The sequence below is a fragment of the Mytilus californianus genome, unplaced genomic scaffold (assembly GCF_021869535.1).
Source record: "Mytilus californianus isolate M0D057914Y unplaced genomic scaffold, xbMytCali1.0.p SCAF_11, whole genome shotgun sequence".
NCBI classification, from domain to species: domain Eukaryota; kingdom Metazoa; phylum Mollusca; class Bivalvia; order Mytilida; family Mytilidae; genus Mytilus; species Mytilus californianus.
Window position 1 is genome coordinate 41,750,459 of NW_026262593.1, and position 20,155 is coordinate 41,770,613.

A 20,155-nucleotide genomic window follows, 5' to 3' on the forward strand; every position below is an offset into this window, starting at 1 on the left:
CATGCCCTTGTATCTCACCTGTCATTTGAATGCCCTTAAAATTGTCATGTTTAAATGTATGATAAATTAAATAAATTGCTTCGTTAAGCGCAGCTGGATACGACTGCAGAGGTCCAACCCTGAACAGTTGGGGCAAAAATGGACACAATATTCACGCTTGATACAGGTCTGAATTTGGATTGTAATTAAATATTTGACACATAAAAGGTTTCTGACACAGAATAACTGTAGTCAAAGAACTTAGAATTGGTTATATGATTTGAATTTATATTCAATTTTTTGCTTTTGTGCAATACACTTTGCTGTTGCGAATTGATCCCCCTCCCCCCACAAAAAAAATAAAAAATTTACCCCCCCTTTTTTTTTTGCTTTTGTGCAATACACTATGCTGTTGCGTATTAACTCCCCCCCCCCTCCCCCCCCACTTTTTTTTTGCCAAAATTTTCTTTTTAATTTCTAAAATCTGAAATAAGAAAAAATTGCCCCCCCCCCTTACAATTTCTTTTTACCCCCCCCCCCCCTGTTTTCCCCCCAAAAAATTCTTTCCCTCAAGATATGGTCATAATCTCAATTCAAATTTCCAATGGAGTTTGCAACCATAATTACCCATTTAAATTTACCATAGTGCTAACTAAATCTATTTTATAATAGAATTTAAAATATGGTGTCAAATCTTTCAAATGGATTTTTTGTAAAAAAAAAAAAAAGATGCAACATTTGCAGATATTTTTACTGGTTTTCATTTATAAATATGCATTTCTTTAAACATAATTTTGAAGCAGTGTAAGGGAGGTAATCAAAGAGTTGTATTTGGATTACCTCCCTTACACTGCTTTTAAATTGTCTTAATTGTTCATTAACCATTACTTTATACATAATTTAAAAGCAGTGTAAGGGAGGTAATTCAAATAATGTATTTGAATTACCTCCCTTACACTGCTTTAAATTATGTTTTGTACTAAATTATTTGTCCATTAACCAGGACACCCTTGTTTTTCCCCTTTTTTTGCCCCTAATTCCTAAACGGTTTGAGCCATAACCCCCCCCCCCCCAACCCCGAAGCAAAATCTAACCATCCCTTTGTGGTATGGAAGCTTGTGGTATAATTTCAGAGAGATCCGTACACTGTTCCACAAGTTATTGTCTGGAAACTAGAAAAATGCTTATTTTTTGCCCCTAATTCCTTAACTGTTGGTACCATAACCCCCAAAATCAATCCCAACCTTCCTTTTGTAGTATTGAACCTTATGGTAAAATTTCATAGAGATCCATTCACTAAAACTAAAGTTATTGTGCGAAAAACCAATGTGTCTTCGCACGATGACGATGCCAACATCATACCAATATACTACTGCAAAAAAAAAAACATTGTAAAATTTGAATTGAATGGCGTAACAACCTTGGAACCTAATCAGCCCTCAGGCCTTCCACCCTCTAGCTGATATTGATCTCTTGGCTACGTATAGTAAAATTTTGCCACAGATTTCTCTGTATATATCATTATATTACCACACAATTTTTAATTTTGCTTCCCACATACAGCTATGTCATCCAATCAGAAGTACATGTTATAGTTGTCTATTTGGCAGTACATGTTAACAAAATCAATGAATACTGTCGGTCTTCCATTTAGGTAAAAAACACAAAATTCTAAACCTTAACCTCACTTAGGTAAAGTTTCGTTGGAATCAACTCTAGCTTTTACCTTAAATCTAATATTTACAGAACTTCCATAAACATAATGCATGACAAATTACTGTTCTTATGAATAAACATATTTACACTTTTGGTATTTAGCTGAATTTTGTCTCCAAATGACCTTAGATTTGCTCCGAATAACCTTCTGATGTCAAGCAACAATAACTTTTTAATTGTGACATCAATTTTTTTTAAATTGTGATGTCAAACTTTACGGGAACATGTGTGATTTTACGTAATAGCAGACAAATTTGCATACAAGTGTAAATATGTCTATTATATCTAAACATTATTATGTTTCCTTACTATTAGCTAATTCAGACACAAGTTTATTTTTATAAAACAGAAGATAAAACAAATATAATATTAGGAATAGAAACTGGGAATAGAAAACTTTTACAAATCTAAAATAAAAAAAAATCTTTGACAATCAACCTTAAGGGTCCTCAAATCAAAATATCAGAGGTAATTAACAAGGCTCATAAATACATATACATTTCCGATAAACTTAAAAGTAATAATTGTGGATAGTGTCCACATGTGGACACAGATGATGCCCCCACTTGCATAGCATATAGTTATAAAGGGACATAACTGAAGAACAGTAAAAGTGACGCTACCCAAATTTGAACTTGATCTGAGTTTTGTGGTAATACGCATTGTGTGTAAGTCTCATAACATTTGGTTGAGGCTAACTTAAGTAGAGAACAGAAACTAAAAATTCAGCAATTTTTCTATTTGTAAACACGCATAACTCTAGAACGGTTGTGTATAAGTTTTATAACATTTGGTTGAGACAAACTAAAGTTAGAGAACGGAAACGAAAAATTCAGCAATTTTTATGTTTATAAAGGGACATAACTCAAGAATGGTAAAAGTGTTCTCACCAAATTTCGTACTTAATTTGTATTATGTAGTAATAAGCATTGTGTATAAGTTTCATAACATTTGGTTGAGGCAAACTAAAGTTAGAAAACGGAAACAAAAAATTTGTACTTGGGGCAAACTTAAGTTACAGAATGGAAACTAAAAATTTTGCAATCTTTCGATTTATAAAGGGGCATAACTCAATAATGGTTAAAGTGACACTACCCAAATTCAACTTGATCTGTGTTTTATCAGTGGAAGTCAAAATTAAACATTGCATTGTATAAAGAATTGATTGTAGTTGATTCAACTATAATCATGGACAAAGGAAGATAACACTTAAACTTGATCTGTTTTTTGTGGTAATAAGCATTGTATATAAGTTTCATAACATTTGGTTGAGGCAAACTCAAGTTAGAGAACAGAAACCAATTTTAGGACGTACGTACCTAGATGGACAAGGGTAAAACTTAATGCCCCCACAGCTACGGCGGGGGCATAAAAAGTATTGATAGGAATGGATACAAATTGATTCTTTTAACATATTTTCAATATTCTATGCTTACATATTTTTAAATGATAAATGAACAAATTTTTAGCATATGCACTAAGAGTAAGGGTTGGTCAGGCAGACTTAAACACTAATTATGTTATGGCCTTAATGGTCATATCATTATGACTCTATTACAGTTCAAGAATTGATTTATAATGCAAAACATTTCAGTTTTACCACCTCAGATGATTCTGTTTGAAGCAGCACAGAAAGTTATGGATAAAGCCTTGATGACTTTTATAGTAAATTGCAGATATTTAATAATTTTATAATTTACTATCAAAATTCCTCTTTCAAAGGGTGTCTATGAAATAGAAATGTTTTACATTATATATCAATTCTTGATCAACATTGAGAAGAATAGACTGGTACCCTAATTACCTGTCCTAACATAACAAACAACTAATGATTAAACAGTGATCTAGTTTACTGTAACAGGCATTCTTTCTGTTGATTTTGAACAGTTCCTTATTAACTATAATATAATCAGTATCACATCTCTTATTATTATGTTTTTACACAAACGGTCTCATTAATAATTACCTCAGCTGAAAACTTTAATAAATATAATTTATAAAATCATAAACTCTTAATAACATCAATTATTATGACTAAAACTCCATGCATACACTTTTTCATAAATAAAGTCGGTTGAATCATAAACCACATTAATGAGACTAAAATTCCATTCAAAAACTATGAAAAGTTTTGACATTCAATGTCCACACACTAAATACGATCTTCCAAAATAACTTGTATAACAGGTAAAATATTCATGTTATTGACATGATGTTTCATTACCTATATGCAAGATCTCCTTTTAATTGATATCATATACACTCATGTATAAATAAAACAATGGATTCCCCTTTATTTAATATCCTACCAAATCATGCTAAATAATTATTTGGACATTTTAATGATGAAAATAAAACATTTATCAAATGTAACCAGAGATGGGTCTGATTACTTTCAATGTAATTGATTAAATTTCAATTACTTTGTCAATTGTACAATTAAATTAAATTAATGATTACACCCTTTCTCATAGAAACTGATGAAATTAATGATTACATTGGCAAGTAATCATGATTACATCTGATTACAATGAATTTCAAAATAACCCATTTAAATGATGTTAATGAATAAAGATTGAAAAAAACAATAAAAGAACATTTTGTTATTATCAAATTACATGTATATCCATATTTCATAATATCTTATCATGCTTAAAGTAAACAAATTTATTTAAACAAGTTATATATTTATCAAATATGAATAATAAAATTTTATTTTAGACATGATGTATTGACCATAAATACAATTTGAGATTTTTTACTGTAATCAGAATTTAATCAGATGGTAATCAGGATTACAAGGTATTTTGAAAAGTAATTGATTAAATTAAATTACATGTAATCAGATTTTTGGCTGATTAATGATTACAATGATTACTTGAAAAAATGTAATCAATTACAGATGATTAATGCTTACAATTACAATTACTCCAAGCCAAAATGTAACATAAAAATTTAAAACAAAAATAAAAATACTGTTCTAAAATTTATACTAGTAACTAAAAAAAAAACCCATACACTATACTATGTGAGATTTTATGTTTTCATTCAGTTTTACAAATTTACATAATCTTGACTGCAGATGAATGAAACTACATATGGAACTGTGTTTAGGCGTAGAATATTTATATACTGATGTACATAGACAGGAATTTGTTTACAACTTTTTAATATTCAACTAATAATCTGATTAATGAGTTACATCCCTTTCCTGTCCACTCAGTAACTATTGCAACTTTTGCCAAATTGCACAACTTAACACAAATTCTTGATTCCAAACATTTAAACATTTCAAAAAATAAAGTAAGATGAAACATGATAGCCATTATTTTGCTGCTAAAATTGCAAAATTAGTAAAATTCTTCAAACTTATCAAAATTATGCTAATTTTATTGATAAAATGAATAGGATGATATAATCTGGACACTGAAGTGTCTCTTGCGATGTCAAGATGATGCTTATTTTACATCATTCAAATCTTAAAAGCATTTTACATATATATATGCTAACAACACTAACAACTTGCCCAGTCTTAACAGAAGAAAGGAAGAAATACCACATTGACAAGAAATACATTATAAACTGTAATATCTGATGAATTTGTCAAAAATGTCAGAACCAAAGAAACTTTTAAAATTCATAACAATAATTAATAGAAAAATGGATTATCTCTCAAAGCATTGAGTCAGCAAAACAACAACTACATATTCCACAATCTTTACACTACTATAATTCATGTTTTGCTGTAATTGTTTACCATAAATTGTCATTACCTCACAACTGTACAATTGTATAATTTTTTTATATTGTTGTATTTTTCTGTATACCTTTGTATCAGCATGGGTTTTATCAGAATAAAGCATATGCATATATATACATTTGTATAAGAAAAAGACAACCTTAAGCTGGGTTAAAATATATCACAGAAATGAAATTCTTAACTATACAAAATTCTCACAATCATATCTGTAACAAATATAATAAATTAACAATGACAAAAGTACTGAAATTAGAAAAAAAGAATGCTAAAATAATGCATAGATTTTAAATGGATGTTAGTACATTGTATATATGTAGTAAGTTAAACAACTGTGGGTTCATTATAATTCCTGGGATTTCAATTTTCATGGATTTTGTGGGTATAGATCAACCACCAAAATGTACACATTTTCTATAGTCTTCTATTCAGACTATGACAAAACCATGTAATCAAATATCCAGGAAAAGGCAAGTTCTCCTCAATCCAATAAACTGCTTCGCTGAGCGCAGCTAGATACGCCCGCAGAGGTCCAACCCTGAACAGTTGGGGCAAAAATGGACACAATATTCAAGCTTGATTCAGGTCTGAATTTGGATTGTAATTAAATATTTGACATATTATAGGTTTCTGAATAAATGTAGTCAAAGAACTTGAAATTGGTTTATATATGAATTGAATTTATATTCAATTAAAGATTTCTTGCTGTTGTGCAATAGTCCCCAATACTTAGTAAATCTGTTGTCAGACTATAAACAAATAAAGTTCAATTAATTCTCAATGTCATATTAGAAATTTATGGAAATAAAAAGGGAGCTTACATCAATAGATATAAACAATTCACCAAAGTTTCATGAGAATTGGTGACAGCATTTTTGAGTTATTGTCCGAAAACTGGAAAATCACCCCTTTTTTTTAATGAATAAAACCCAATAACTCAGAAATGTAAAATGTAAAATTTATAAAATTCTAAAGGGAGCTTACATCAATACATACAAACAATTCACCAAAGTTTCATACGAATTGCTGAAAGAATTTTGGAGTTTTTGTCCGAAAACTGGAAAATCCCCCCTTTTTTTATGAATAAACCTTGTAACTCAGAAACGTTAAATTTAAAATTTATAAAAATGGAAAGGGAGCTCATGTCAATAGATATAAACAATTCACCACAATTTCTTGCAAGTTGGTGAAAGCATTCTTGACTTATTGTCCGAAAACTGGAAAATCCCCCTTTTTTTAATGAATAAAACCCCATAACTCGGAAACGTAAAATCTAAATTTTATAAAAAACGAAAGGGAGCTCACGTCAATAGATATAAACAATTCACCAAAGTTTTATGCAAATTGGTAAAAGCATTTTTGAGTTAATGTCCGACATGTTGACGACGGACAGACGGACGGACAGACGGACGGACGGACGGACAGAGGTATACCATAATACGTCCCGTAAACGGGCGTATAAAAACATTGCTACCCATGGAGATAAATGAATCCACAGTGTATCTTTACACAAATGGCACTATTAATTTAAATGGCACATTTAATAGAATTCAAAATTCATAACATATGTGTGCATAAATGTGTAAAATTTTTGAAAACTTTACAATTCCAGTACTGACCTCATTTGTTTCCTCACCCCTACTTTTATTTATATTCACATCTCAACCTTTCTCATTCTCATTGTTGACATTTGCATATATATGAAAATGAAAATTAAAGTTCAATGAAAATGAAAATTAAGTTCAATTTCCACTTTAGTAACATAGATTCTCAATTTTTAAAAATATTTAGGTATATCTTATCATAGCTTAAGACATGTTGTTCTATATCCTAATGTTAATGTATGCTCATATCAATTTTTTTTCTTTTTAACTTTCCACAAGCAGACTGATTTTCAAATAAGGTTCTCTCCGAGCACTCCCACTTCCTCCATCAGACTGCCACAATATGATCAATAGTGCTGAAAGTGTCAATTTTACACTTACTCCAAACCAAGACAGATTATTTGTGTACCGGGTACATTTCAAACATGAAACAAGACAATGTTAATGAATAAATAGTTACAAATGCAAACAGTTAATATGGTTAATAAATTTATGAATTCTTTAATCTGGAATGTTTGAAATTTTTGATATGTTAATATTAAACAATAAAATTACTGATTAAGTTTATACTAAGATCATGTACAGCAAATCCAGGACTTTTAGCTGGATCATGATCCTTAAAATTCTGCTAAGCGGAGCTAGTCAAATTTTTGTTAACGTATTTTATGCAATTTTTTTTTATATTTTTTTAGATTTTAGGGATGTACACAAGGTGTGCCACACGCTTGAATCCATTCCTGATGTGAATACTCAAAATAGGAAAAACAAGCACTATTCAAAATATAGCACTGAATCAAAATTGTCTTGAAGCATTAAATGTTAAAGTTGTACAAAGCACTATCAGCTAAATAAATAAAAAAAAAAAGAAAAAATATTTAAATGATAATTATGAATGAAGTATATCTCCAGAATCCCTTTATGGATGACTAATCAAAAGGTCTTGTCCTTGAACTAACTTCAATATTTTCCTGTGGATCCTGAAAAGAAAATGTAAACAAACATTTACAATAAATTAGATGTAATTTACCTCTCATATAAGTAAAAATGCAAAAGGTTTGTTTACAATCATTTTTGTGTGTTTACAAATAATTTAAGCAAAAATAACATTTTTTGTCATAGAGAGAATTACGGCCAATCTAACAAGTTTTTGCAGTTATATTTATCCACTTACAATAGTCACTCTTTAAAATTGCCAACTCTGCATATAGAAGTACCGAACCCAAGGACTTATGAAACTGTCCACAAAAGAGCCTTCTTGTCTCAAGATGGAAGTTTATTTAATGGAATGATTGCTTAGGGAGATTGTCTTTTTACTAGAGATTTCATGGAGCCTGTATTCAGACCTGTTATTTTTCAGATTTATGCCCCCTCCTTTACACATTTGCTTTGGGCCTTTAAATTCTTTTCCTCTCCAGGCACTTTGGCTTCCTCCACCAATAATAAACTGTTAACACAGAGATATGTCTCGCCTATTTGTTATTTTGATAATGCAAATGTTGAAATTAAAATAGCAATACTTTAACATGTAAGTTATGCAAATATTCAACGTCATTGAACCATGACTGAAGGTACAGGGCTAAACAATTTCAATGGAAATCAGATGTGCCGATGCTAATACAACTGCATACCAAATACCATTGACTTTTCATAAGTAGTTCCATTTAAACAAACCTAAACACAAACATTAACTTGTAAACTATGTAAAAGTTTCAAAGTTAATGAACCATAATGAGGTGGTGGGGTTATATAATCTCCATGGAAATGAAACTTGCAAATGCCAATATATTTGCATACCGAATATCAATGACTTAACATTAGTGGTTCATCTTTAACTAACCTAATCACAAACTAATACATGTAAACTAAGCAAAAGTTTCAAAGTCAATAGACTGAGGGGTAAAGACCAAATATTCTCCATGGAAATGAGATGTGCTAATGCTTATACAACTGCATACACATTATCATTGAAATTCCACTAACGGTTCCCTTTAAACTGACCTAATCACAAACTAATACATGAAAACAAAGCAAAAGTTTCAAAGTCAATAGACCATGACTAAGGGGGCGGGGCGAAATAATCCCAATGGAAATGAAATATGCCAATGCTTATACAACTGTATAACAAATATTACTGACCTACCACTAGTGGTTTCCCATAAACTGACCTAATCACAAACTAATACATGTGAACTAAGCAAAGTTTCAAAGTCAATAGACCATGACTGAGGGGGGGGGGGGGGGTGGGGGTGGGGCCCAATAATCTCCATGGTAATGAGATGTGCCAATGCTAATACAGCTGCATACCAAATATCATTGACCTATCACTAGTGGTTCACCATAAACTAGACCTAATCACAAACTAATACATTGTTGACGCTGCTCCCACCGAAAACAGCATACCTATGTCTTGCTTTTTGACTCCGTCAAGGCGAGACAAAACTGACCACCATGAAATAGCCAATAGTGTTGAAAGTGGCATTAAACAACAATCATTCAATCAATTGCTTGCATCTACATCAATTGGTCTATGGTGGACAGTTGTATCATTGGCAATCATACCACATCTACTGATTTTCATATGGCAAACATTTGAATTAACAGTTTATGTACATTTCTTTGAAACTTACATCTTCCATGCTGTTTTGTGCAGTGCTACTTCCTTGGCTATTATCTGATTCTGGTGCACCAAGGGGTTGACCAGACTCTGTTGTTCCAGAACTGCAGAGAGGCCTTGGGTGATTCTCAGATGAAGATCTGTGTGGAGGCTGGATGCCACTCTCAGATGAAGCTGATCCAGATGTTACAGATGGCTCATTACTTCCTTGATTTCCAACTGCAGGCAGACTTTCAGTCTGTTGTTTATCTGGAAATTTAACTGTCAATGGTTCCTGTTCTTGACGATTGCTAGAAGACGGAGCTACTTTAAAATTTTCGTCATTTGTTGCCGGTTCAACATCAATGCCTCCTGCTGTTGTGTTGGATGGTCTAAAATCTTGATCCTGTCTGTTGTCAGCTCGTCCTAAATTAGGATTTACTTGGTCAGTTGCAGGACTCCGTGGTGTCGGTGCAACTAAAACATTATAGAATATTTATTTGATCTTTTCATTAATCTTATTTAACTCATATGAGACCAGGGCTTCCAAAATTTCCTGACGACAGCCGGACATTTTTCAAAGAATTATTTATGACGGTCAATGATCAGCTGGATACTTAAATGTAACTGAGAGGATGCATAAATTGATATATGTGTCTAAATAATTAGTAGTGTTATATGCAATAAAATTATTTATAACTGTTTTGTTTTCTTCATTCTAAAAATAAATAAAATATTATCCTCGGTATTGTGTCATTTTTCTGTGTATCGTAATACAGTAACCATCATTGCATCAATCAGCTTCAGTATCTGACTGTTCTCATGTTTTTGTTTCTGTTTATATAATCTATCTTCTCTCTGTGAGTACTTAACACTTTGTAAATTAAGGCCATCTTATTTGAAACTGTTGATGTTGGCTTTAATTGCAGTACAACTTGATCATCAATACACGTGATACTTTTCTTTTTGTGTATTTATTACCTGACCACGTGACTTTTACAACTGATGCGGTATTTATAGATAACATTGAGGAGGCCCGATGAAGGATATTGTTTTAAACCGTGTAAAATCTACTGAACAGTGATAACATTTTTCTTTGTACAATTTCCCAACCTGATTTAGAAAATAAGGAATAAATAAAAACATACTTAGTTGATAAATAATTTAATGAATAACAACATGATATTTTATGTAAGCATATAACAACAATAAAATGTCAGAAGAGCACAATGCTGACAAACACACGCAATAAATATTACAATGAGCACATTGAAAAGAAGCACAGATCACAGCACAAGATTAGAGTTCATTTAGTCTAATTAAAGATTTTACATTCATGAGCTTGCTAAATGCATTGTTCTGATAAACATGGCGGTTACGAACGGATTGCCATTTGCGGATAGCAGGAACAGGGTCAAAGTCTTTAACATCTACACCTACTAAGCTTATCCTCATAAGTTGATCTAAAGCGTCAATACCTAGACTACACCTTAGTCGATCATAATTCCCACGGCGGGACTTAACTTTACGTCGGACATCACCTCTTTCTCTATAACATCGGAAATTGTCTGAATAAATTCGGAGCAGGCATTGTTCTCTTGATATAATTTAGAAGTGATCACGGCACCATTTAACTTAGTTAAATTATTTATTGACTGAAATTTGTCCATTGGTTTTTCCTATATATTTTAGTAAATTTTCCCCTTGAGAGTACCCCAGTATTTAACACGATGTACAGTGTTAAATAAAATAATATATATCATACTTATTCATTTATAAATATCCTTATTTGAAGAATAACTTTTAGATATCAGGATACTTTTAAAACTGAATGCTCATTTAAAATAATATCTATAAAGCGTAATTAAATAGGATGTTGTTCCATACACGCTTACATGTTTGACCTCGTTTACCGGATTACCTTTATGTACATTGTTATGCATCATTAATTCTATTGATAAAGATAAGCTAAGGACACCTCATCAAAGGTAACAAACCTGTAATCAGTGAATGATTTATGGCTTCAATATAACTTATTGAAGGGATAATTGTTTGACAGCTTGTTGTTATTTAAATAAAAGAAAACGTGTTTTTTCTACTTTTTATTGATGTACACAAGCTAAAGACCAAGCCGTACATTTATGTACCCAGAGGATTAGACTAACTGAGACACTTCAAAGTATCTGAAATATGCTGCTTCTGTTTTATTAAACCCAATTATGACCGAAATATCTTTGTGAAATAGATTGCCACAATTATAAACTAAAATGCCCAAACGGACATGCCCAAAGCCCCAAACGGACATTTTTATCGATCGATAGTTGGTAAAAATTGAAATGACCGTTTCATGAAAATGCCTTGAATAACAAAATGTGGCACACCAATTCTATTTGACCGTTTGAGGCTGAGAGCAGCCGGTCTTTTTATGAAAGTTTCGGTCAAGTCCGGAATATATGACCGTTTTGGAAGCCCTGTATGAGACAATGAAGTATAGTAAAATACTTAATATATGTACTGTAAATTCAGAAATTATTGTGAGGTTTTTTTAATGTGAATAATGCAACTGGTCAAGTATCCCAATAATAAGAACTTGCATTCTGATATCTGTATGCAGATTGTACTAAAAACACAATAATTAATTTCACATTTTTGTCCATTCTTCAAAAAATGCATTAATAAACGTACACGATAATTTGTGAATTCACAGTATTACCTACTTCAAAGTGTAAAAAACATTTTTCTAGCTCTTTAGTCAGAGCATTAGTACAGACATGATGTTATATCATACAAGACATACATTTTATAAATTATCTATTGATAAATTAAGAAATTATAAAGAAACCAAAAGGTTCCAGATTTTTCAGGCATAGTTGACCATAGGAAGATTAAATCTCATTTTTTAGATTTTTTTTTGTAAAATACTCAAAGTATTTTATACATCCTTGGCATTTTAATTTTTTGGGTTGAATGTTCCTGATAACAGAAAATCAGGAAAAGAACCTTGGACACACCAAATTTAAAAAGTTATACATTTAATTTTCTAGAACAACCTTTTATTATCTAAACTGAAGACCAAATGTAAAATAATTTAAATATTTCAGAGCATGTAAACCAACAAGTTTCAAACAAAACAGCCAAAACAAGACTTAATGTAATCATAAGTATGTTATATGGCATTAAATATTGTGGGAGATTTGCATTTAATCAGATTTTGGCTTGGTGCCTGATAATTTTTTTTAACACTAAAATTCATTAATTTTCTTCTAAATCTATCAAAGAAAGCATATATGCTATGCATATGTTACAAATCATACACCTAATTTTATCACATAAAATATCATGTAAAGTACAGTGTTTTAAAAATTACTTCAAACAGCATTGGTATCAAAAGTAGACTGAAATTTTATATACCTGGAACTACAGGAGGATTTTCTGCCCGGACAAATTCAGGTTTCTTCTTATTGTCACCTCCATCATTATTATGAATCTCTGGAATAGTATCTAAATTGTCTATAAGACTTGCATTCGGTATATTTCCTGTTGATGCTGAAGTATCATTCACATATGTAGATTTAAATGACTGCAGGGCAGGATTCAATTCAGAAGGGATTCCTGTTGACGTTGAAGATATAGTTGTATCATTAGGATTTGATTGAGAAGGGACATCCTGACCACTTGCTGAACTGTGATCAGCTTCATATCCACTCCCAGAGAATAACGGAGTAGTATTGGTGTCCATATCACCTCCTGATCCACTTCTATCCCCATACAAACTGCTAGGTAATGATGTACAACCAATTGAATCTTGACTCTGTTCCTGTGGATGAGATTTTGCCTCCTTGTCTGTAGTTGGTATATTGCTTACAGTTTTATCCTTCTTGTTAATAACTGACTTTGGGACAGTCTCTTCTTCAGAACTACTTAAATGTTCTTCCTCATCTTGTGTAACACTTTTCAAATTTGTTTCAGTAGGGTCTAATTCACTGTCTCTATGTTTATTTTGATGATCCCTATCACTGCCAACTGCACCATTTGAAAAAGGGAGACCATTCATATTACTATTTGAATTAGTTTCATCTTTTATTAATAACTTAGTTTCTGCAGATGGTGATTCTTCAGATTCATTTTCTCCTGGTCCAACCATTTCATGTTCTTCAGGTATCTTAGATGCAGCTTGTCTACATCCTAACCTCTGAAAGCCACTTTGAACAATATCTACAAATCTGCGACAGCAATCTGCATAAAAATCAATGAAAATAAATAATGTGTCCATAGGACACAGATAATGCCACCTCTTGCATATATTGTTATAAAGGGGCATAGGATTGTATGATTTCAAGTGTTTTGAGCAATTTGAATGTATGCATATTTTTTTGAAAATATTGGCAAATGAACGAGTTTTGACACTGTGAATTAATTCAGATTATGGTGATCTAAATAGATAGCACCGATTGTTTCATAATGTTTCTAAATAATAATTTCTAAGGAGATGTGTTATGATTGCCAATGATGTACTGTAAATTGTAAAATTATTGATTTTTTTTTTATTAATGCAAATAATACAACTAAGTGAGTTTTGCAATAAAAGAACTCACATTCTGATGTCCTCTTAGCTAAACCACACACACACTACCATTTCTTAATTTACAGTATTCAGTTGAACTTACATGAAAACTTAAATTATAATTCATATATTTTGCATTACTTACCTGCAAATCTTTTATTTTTCCTGTACAATATCACAAATACCCCTATCATTAAACCTATGACTATAAGTACAATAACTGCTACTATCCTAAAAATAAAAAAATAAAAATTTCTTTCAACAAAGTTAAATAGAAAATCAAGATAAATAATATCTAAGAAAATATAATAGTAAAAAAAGTCATATCTATTAAAACTATTAGCATTAATTGTTTATGTACAATTTGTTAAATTTTCTATTTTTTTTTTAAATGCTGCATGTGGATTCATTATTCTTGGGATAATAATTTTCATGGATTTCTTTCTTTATGAAAAAAAATTGGTATCAGCAAAAATAAATTAATTCAATACGAAGTAAGCTTATCTAATGCAGACGAGTCATTTAAAACAATAATTTTTTTTTTTCTGAATTTCTGAATTGAAATTTTGTATTTTACCAAATTGGACACCAGGTTTTTTTTTCAGCAAAAAGGGCCATGTAAGTTTAATGAAAAACCCTGCACGTCCCCTTTTTATTGTTATAATTCATGAAAAAGTATATGAACACAAATTTAACAAAATCACCTTATTTGGATAGATTAGTTTGAGACAACATTTGCCACATGCACAAACCACCATAAATTTTTGTAAGGGTGTGTATCTAAGCAATATGGAGCTCCAGTAGGGTTACCCCTTAGGTCACAAGGATACGTTAAAAATGACACTTTTAGGCAAACTATACATTTATAATCTGGCCTGATTTTTGGTTTTGAAAATTTCTAAAGGTCACAACTCCTTGTAAACATGACTTCAGGTTGCAAGGTCACCTACAATTCCAAACCCTGTCCCCCACCCCTAGGTCACAATATGCATCTTCCATTAACAACTTTTTGTGGTCCATGGGTGTGGCCAAAGTTTTTGATAAGGATACAATAGGAAGATTCTTTCTAGAAAATCTTGAATACATCAGTCCTATTTTGTTCATTTTTGGCGTTATAGTTTCAAATCTAGAGATGAAGTTGGAAATGTGACTTTCCATAAGATCTTAATGGGAGCTTTGGTCTACTAAAGCCATCATGTGTGCTTTCCAATCTTTATAAAACAATGATCATTTGAGGAGGGTCTTTTAATCACAATTCTGCAAACTTTTGAAACATTTCACCTTAGAGTCTCAGAGGAGAAAGTTTATGAAAATTGACTCAAGGGAATCAATGACAAACCTCTGGCTGCCATGTTTGTTCTTCATTGATAACCAAATGAAGAAATTTTTAGAGACCATTCTATACATCATTCTTGCCAAGTTTATATAAATAAATGTGGATAGTGTCCACATGTGGACACAGATGATGCCCCCGCTTGCATATCATATAGTTATAAACGGACATAACTGAAGAACAGTAAAAGTGATGCTACCCAAATTTGAACATGATCTGAGTTTTGTGTGTAAGTCTCATAACATTTGGTTGAGGCTAACTTAAGTAGAGAACAGAAACTAAAAATTCAGCAATTTTTCTATTTATAAAGGGGCATAACTCAATAATGGTTAAAGTGACACTACCCAAATTCAACTTGATCTGTGTTTTATCAGTGGAAGTCAAAATTAAACATTGCATTGTATAAAGCATTGATTGTAGTTGATTCAACTATAATCATGGACAAAGGAAGATAACTCCAATTTAAAAAAAAATAACTTGATATTTAGAAGAAAATAAAAATTTTGCAATTTTTTCCATTTATAAAGGGGCATAACTCTAGAACGGTTAAAGTGACACCACCAAAATTCAAACTTGATCTGTGTTTTGTGGTAATAAGCATTGTGAATAAGTTTCATAACATTTGGTTGAGGCAAACTTAAGTTAGAGAACAGAAACTAAAAATTTAGCAATTTTTCCATTTATAAAGGGGCATAACTCTAGAACGGTTAAAGTGACGCCACCAAAATTCAAACTTGATCTGTGTTTTGTGATAATGAGCATTGTATATAAGTTTCATAACATTTGGTTGAGGCAAACTTAAGTTAAAGAACGGAAACTAAAAATTTAGCAATTTTTCCATTTATAAAGGGGCATAACTCTAGAACGGTTAAAGTGACGCCACCAAAATTCAAACTTGATCTGTGTTTTGTGATGATGAGCATTGTATATAAGTTTCATAACATTTGGTTGAGGCAAACTTAAGTTAAAGAACGGAAACTAAAAATTTTGCAATTTTTCCATTTATAAAGGGGCATAACTCTAGAACGGTTAAAGTGACGCCACCAAAATTCAAACTTGATCTGTGTTTTGTGGTAATAAGCATTGTGTATAAGTTTCATGACATTTGGTTGAGGCAAACTCAAGTTAGAGAACGGAAACCAATTTTGGGACGTACGTACAGACGGACAAGGGTAAAACTTAATGCCCCCACCGCTACGGCGGGGGCATAAAAATTTAGGATTATAGTTTCAGAGAAAATGATGAAAATGTGATTTCCCATTCAAAATCAAATGAGGACACTTTGAAGAGGGTCTCCCAATCAACAAGCCTCTAAAATTTCACAATACTTTGCCTTGTACTTTCTGAAAAGATTTTTGAAAATTGTTGAGCTAAAAATAATAAGTTTTAAAAATTTTGATTTTAAAAATGTAAACACATGTATTGGCTTTTATAGATCTAATATTAGACCCTCCAGTCGCTAATTTGGTTTACCAAAACTGTCATTGAAAATTTACTAGTTCTGAAAGGACTGTTTACACTCTTTCCTATGCTCTTCCAGTATATGCATGCTTTTAAGACAATGAAAAGAACTTAAGTACATACAAGATGCATATTAGATTCAGGACTTTCCAATCTCAATACTCACCAATGTCTAGGATATAACCTTATAGGTTGCACTTTGTAAATACAGCTGTTTCACAAACCATGCCTCTTTTGGGGAGAAATTTAATATTCATAGATATTTTTTGTTTACCTATTGGTTCCCAGATACAATCTCTAAGCTTCATCTCGTAGAGACACAACTTGGGAATGTTACCAGTATAAATACACATGGATAGCAGCCAAATTGAATTCTGAGGAAGACCCCAAGTGAAAGGAGGGGTTGTACAGAATTTTAATATAAGTTTCAACTCTTAGAAGTTCGAGGCATAAAAATGTTGAAAATATGCCGCACAGCCCTATGTTTTGACCTTTGAAAAAAAAAGCAGTGCATATAAATTTTCCATTCTAGGATATAATTTTTTATGAAACTTCATAGTAAAAGTGGCACAGTTTTAGCCATAAAAGGAGTTCCTATGGGAATTCGTATTGTTTATATTTACAGAAGTGTAACCTTTAATGATACATTATTACTGAATTTTAAAGTATTGAAATTTGTAACCAGTGGTTACATAGTTATGTAACAGTATCTGTATACCTTTAAAAAATATATAAGCGAAGTATTACAATGTTACTGATAAATGAAAACAATATAAATCTCTTGCTTACCAGTCCGATATTGAATTATCACCTTCCTTTACTGGTCTGTTTGTAGTTCCTAAAAAAAATCAATTGTAAATGTCTTTTAATTAGATAATTATCCTTAAAGTGCTCTGCTGTAATTGTGGTTTCAATATTTTATTGTTATGTCTATTTATTAATCTTTTAAATACTTTTTATATAGAAACCCCATTTAACAATATAATGGATCACAAATCAAAATATTATTTTGAAAAACTTTAACACTTACCGATGAGCATTTTATTTGTTATGATAAGAGTAACTCTTGATTTTTTCAGTTTTGGTGTGTGTAAAGAATACATGTTATATTTGAACTAATTTTTGAACTAATTACGACATCAAACTATATTTTACTATTTTATCAACAAACAATTGGTATGAACAATGCTTATCATGTTAAGTGAATTTGGGTTTTATCCTTTTCACTTTTTATTGTAAATATATATTTGTAAATAAAATTTTATCAAATGAAAAACTAGAGGCTCTAAAGAGCCTGTGTCGCTCACCTTGCTCTATGTGCATATTAAACAAAGGACACAGATGGATTCATGACAAAATTGTGTTTTGGTGATCGTGATGTGTTTGTAGATCTTACTTTACTGAACATTCTTGCTCCTTACTATTATCTCTATCTATAATGAACTTGGCCCGGTAGTTACAGTGGAAAATACTTTGTAAAAATTTACAAAAATTTACAAAATTTATGAAAATTGTAAAAAATTGACTATAAAGGGCAATAACTCCTTAAGGGGTCAATTGACAATTTTGGTCATGTTGCCTTATTTGTAGATCTAACTTTGCTGTACATTATTGCTGTTTACAGTTTATCTCTATCTATAATAATATTCAAGATAATAACCAAAAGCTGCAAAATTTTCTTAAAATTACCAATTCAGGGGCAGCAACCCAACAACGTGTTGCCTGATTGGTCTGAAAATTTCAGGGCAGATAGATCTTGACCTAATGAACAAATTTATCCTCATCAGATTTGCTCTAAATGCTTTAGTTTCAGAGATATGAGCCAAAAACTGCATTTTACCCTATGTACTATTTTTTAGCCATGTCGGCCATCTTGGTTCGCGGGCATGGTCATCGGACACATTTTTTAAACTAGATACCCTAATGATGATTGTGGACAAGTTTGGTTAAATTTGTCTTAGTAGTTTCAGAGGAGAAGATTTTTGTAAAATATTACAAAAATTTACGAAAAATGGTTAAAAATTGACTATAAAGGGCAATAACTCCTTAAGGGGTCAACTGACCATTTTGGTCAAGTTGACTTATTTGTAGATCTTACTTTGCTGAACATTATTGCTGTTTACAGTTTATCTCTATCTATAATAATATTCAAGATAATAACCAAAAACGGCAAAATTTCCTTAAAATTACCAATTCAGGGGCAGCAACCCAACAACGGGTTGTCCGATTCATCTGAAAATTTCAGGGCAGATGGATCTTAACCTGATAAATTTTTTTACCCATTTCAGATTTGCTCTAAATGCTTTAGTTTCAGAGATATAAGCCAAAAACTCCTTTTTACCCCTATGTTCTATTTTTAGCCATGGCGGCCATCTTGGTTGGCAGGCGGGGTCATAGGACACATTTTTTAAACTAGAAACCCTAATGATGATTGTGGCCAAGTTTGGTTAAATTTGGCCTAGTAGTTTCAGAGGAGAAGATTTTTGTAAAAGTTAACAGACGACGATGACGGACGACGGACGCCAAGTGATGAGAAAAGCTCACTTGGCCCTTTGGGCCAGGTGAGCTAAAAAAATTAATCTTTTAATGTAAAGTTTGACAATAAAAAAATTGATATGCAAAAGTTGTAAAATAAATTTTTCTAATTCTGAATGCATTTAAACTAATGCTGTTCAGAATTTTGCACTTAGCTTTTTCTATAAAATCATTATAGAAACACATTACCCAATAAATTGCAATATTTTTCCACTCTCGATAGAATAAATATCATTATAAATGGGGAATGTGGTAATATCTATAAATTTATTAATCTTTGTATTTTTTGTAACAAAAGTATGTTCTCTTAATTATTTTTCTCTTGATCATTGCTGGTAGTATCATGGATTTTTTCATCCTTTATAGCAAACAAAAGTACCACAATGATGTTTGTGGCCAAGTTTTGTTCCAATCGGCCAAGTATTTAAAGAGGAGATGATTTTTTGTAAAAAGCATTTTCAATATATAAGAAAAATTAAAAGGGTTAGACAGAACCTTTTGTCTTTGCCTTCAACTGCTGCTTTGAGTGTAAAAATGTTATGTTTACTATCAAAATACTAAGTTCATTGATCAGTGAAATACAGTAAATTTTTAAAAATTAAACAAGAATGTG

General features: G+C 31.3%; 1 protein-coding gene and 1 long non-coding RNA gene across 4 annotated transcripts in view; both read right to left on the reverse strand.

Moving 5' to 3' along the window:
• LOC127720111 (uncharacterized) overlaps positions 1-20,155 on the reverse strand; it is a 61,551-nt gene that overhangs the window by 5,451 nt on the left and 35,945 nt on the right. The window lies entirely within an intron of this gene.
• Positions 2,012-20,155, reverse strand: part of LOC127720104 (uncharacterized) — a 65,679-nt gene continuing 47,535 nt past the window's right edge. Inside the window, exons 8-13 of one of the 2 annotated variants that reach the window (XR_007990617.1) lie at positions 17,797-17,845; positions 14,359-14,444; positions 13,061-13,885; positions 9,684-10,126; positions 6,919-8,033; positions 2,012-5,946 (exon numbers count right to left, since the gene is read on the reverse strand). Coding sequence is in view for 1 of the 2 variants with exons in the window: in XM_052226513.1 (XP_052082473.1) it covers positions 7,983-8,033; positions 9,684-10,126; positions 13,061-13,885; positions 14,359-14,444; positions 17,797-17,845 (1,454 nt within the window). In the remaining variant the exon portion in view is untranslated. Of the gene's footprint in view, positions 8,034-9,683; positions 10,127-13,060; positions 13,886-14,358; positions 14,445-17,796; positions 17,846-20,155 lie in introns of both variants that reach the window. The other variant, XM_052226513.1, reaches the window with a different exon arrangement.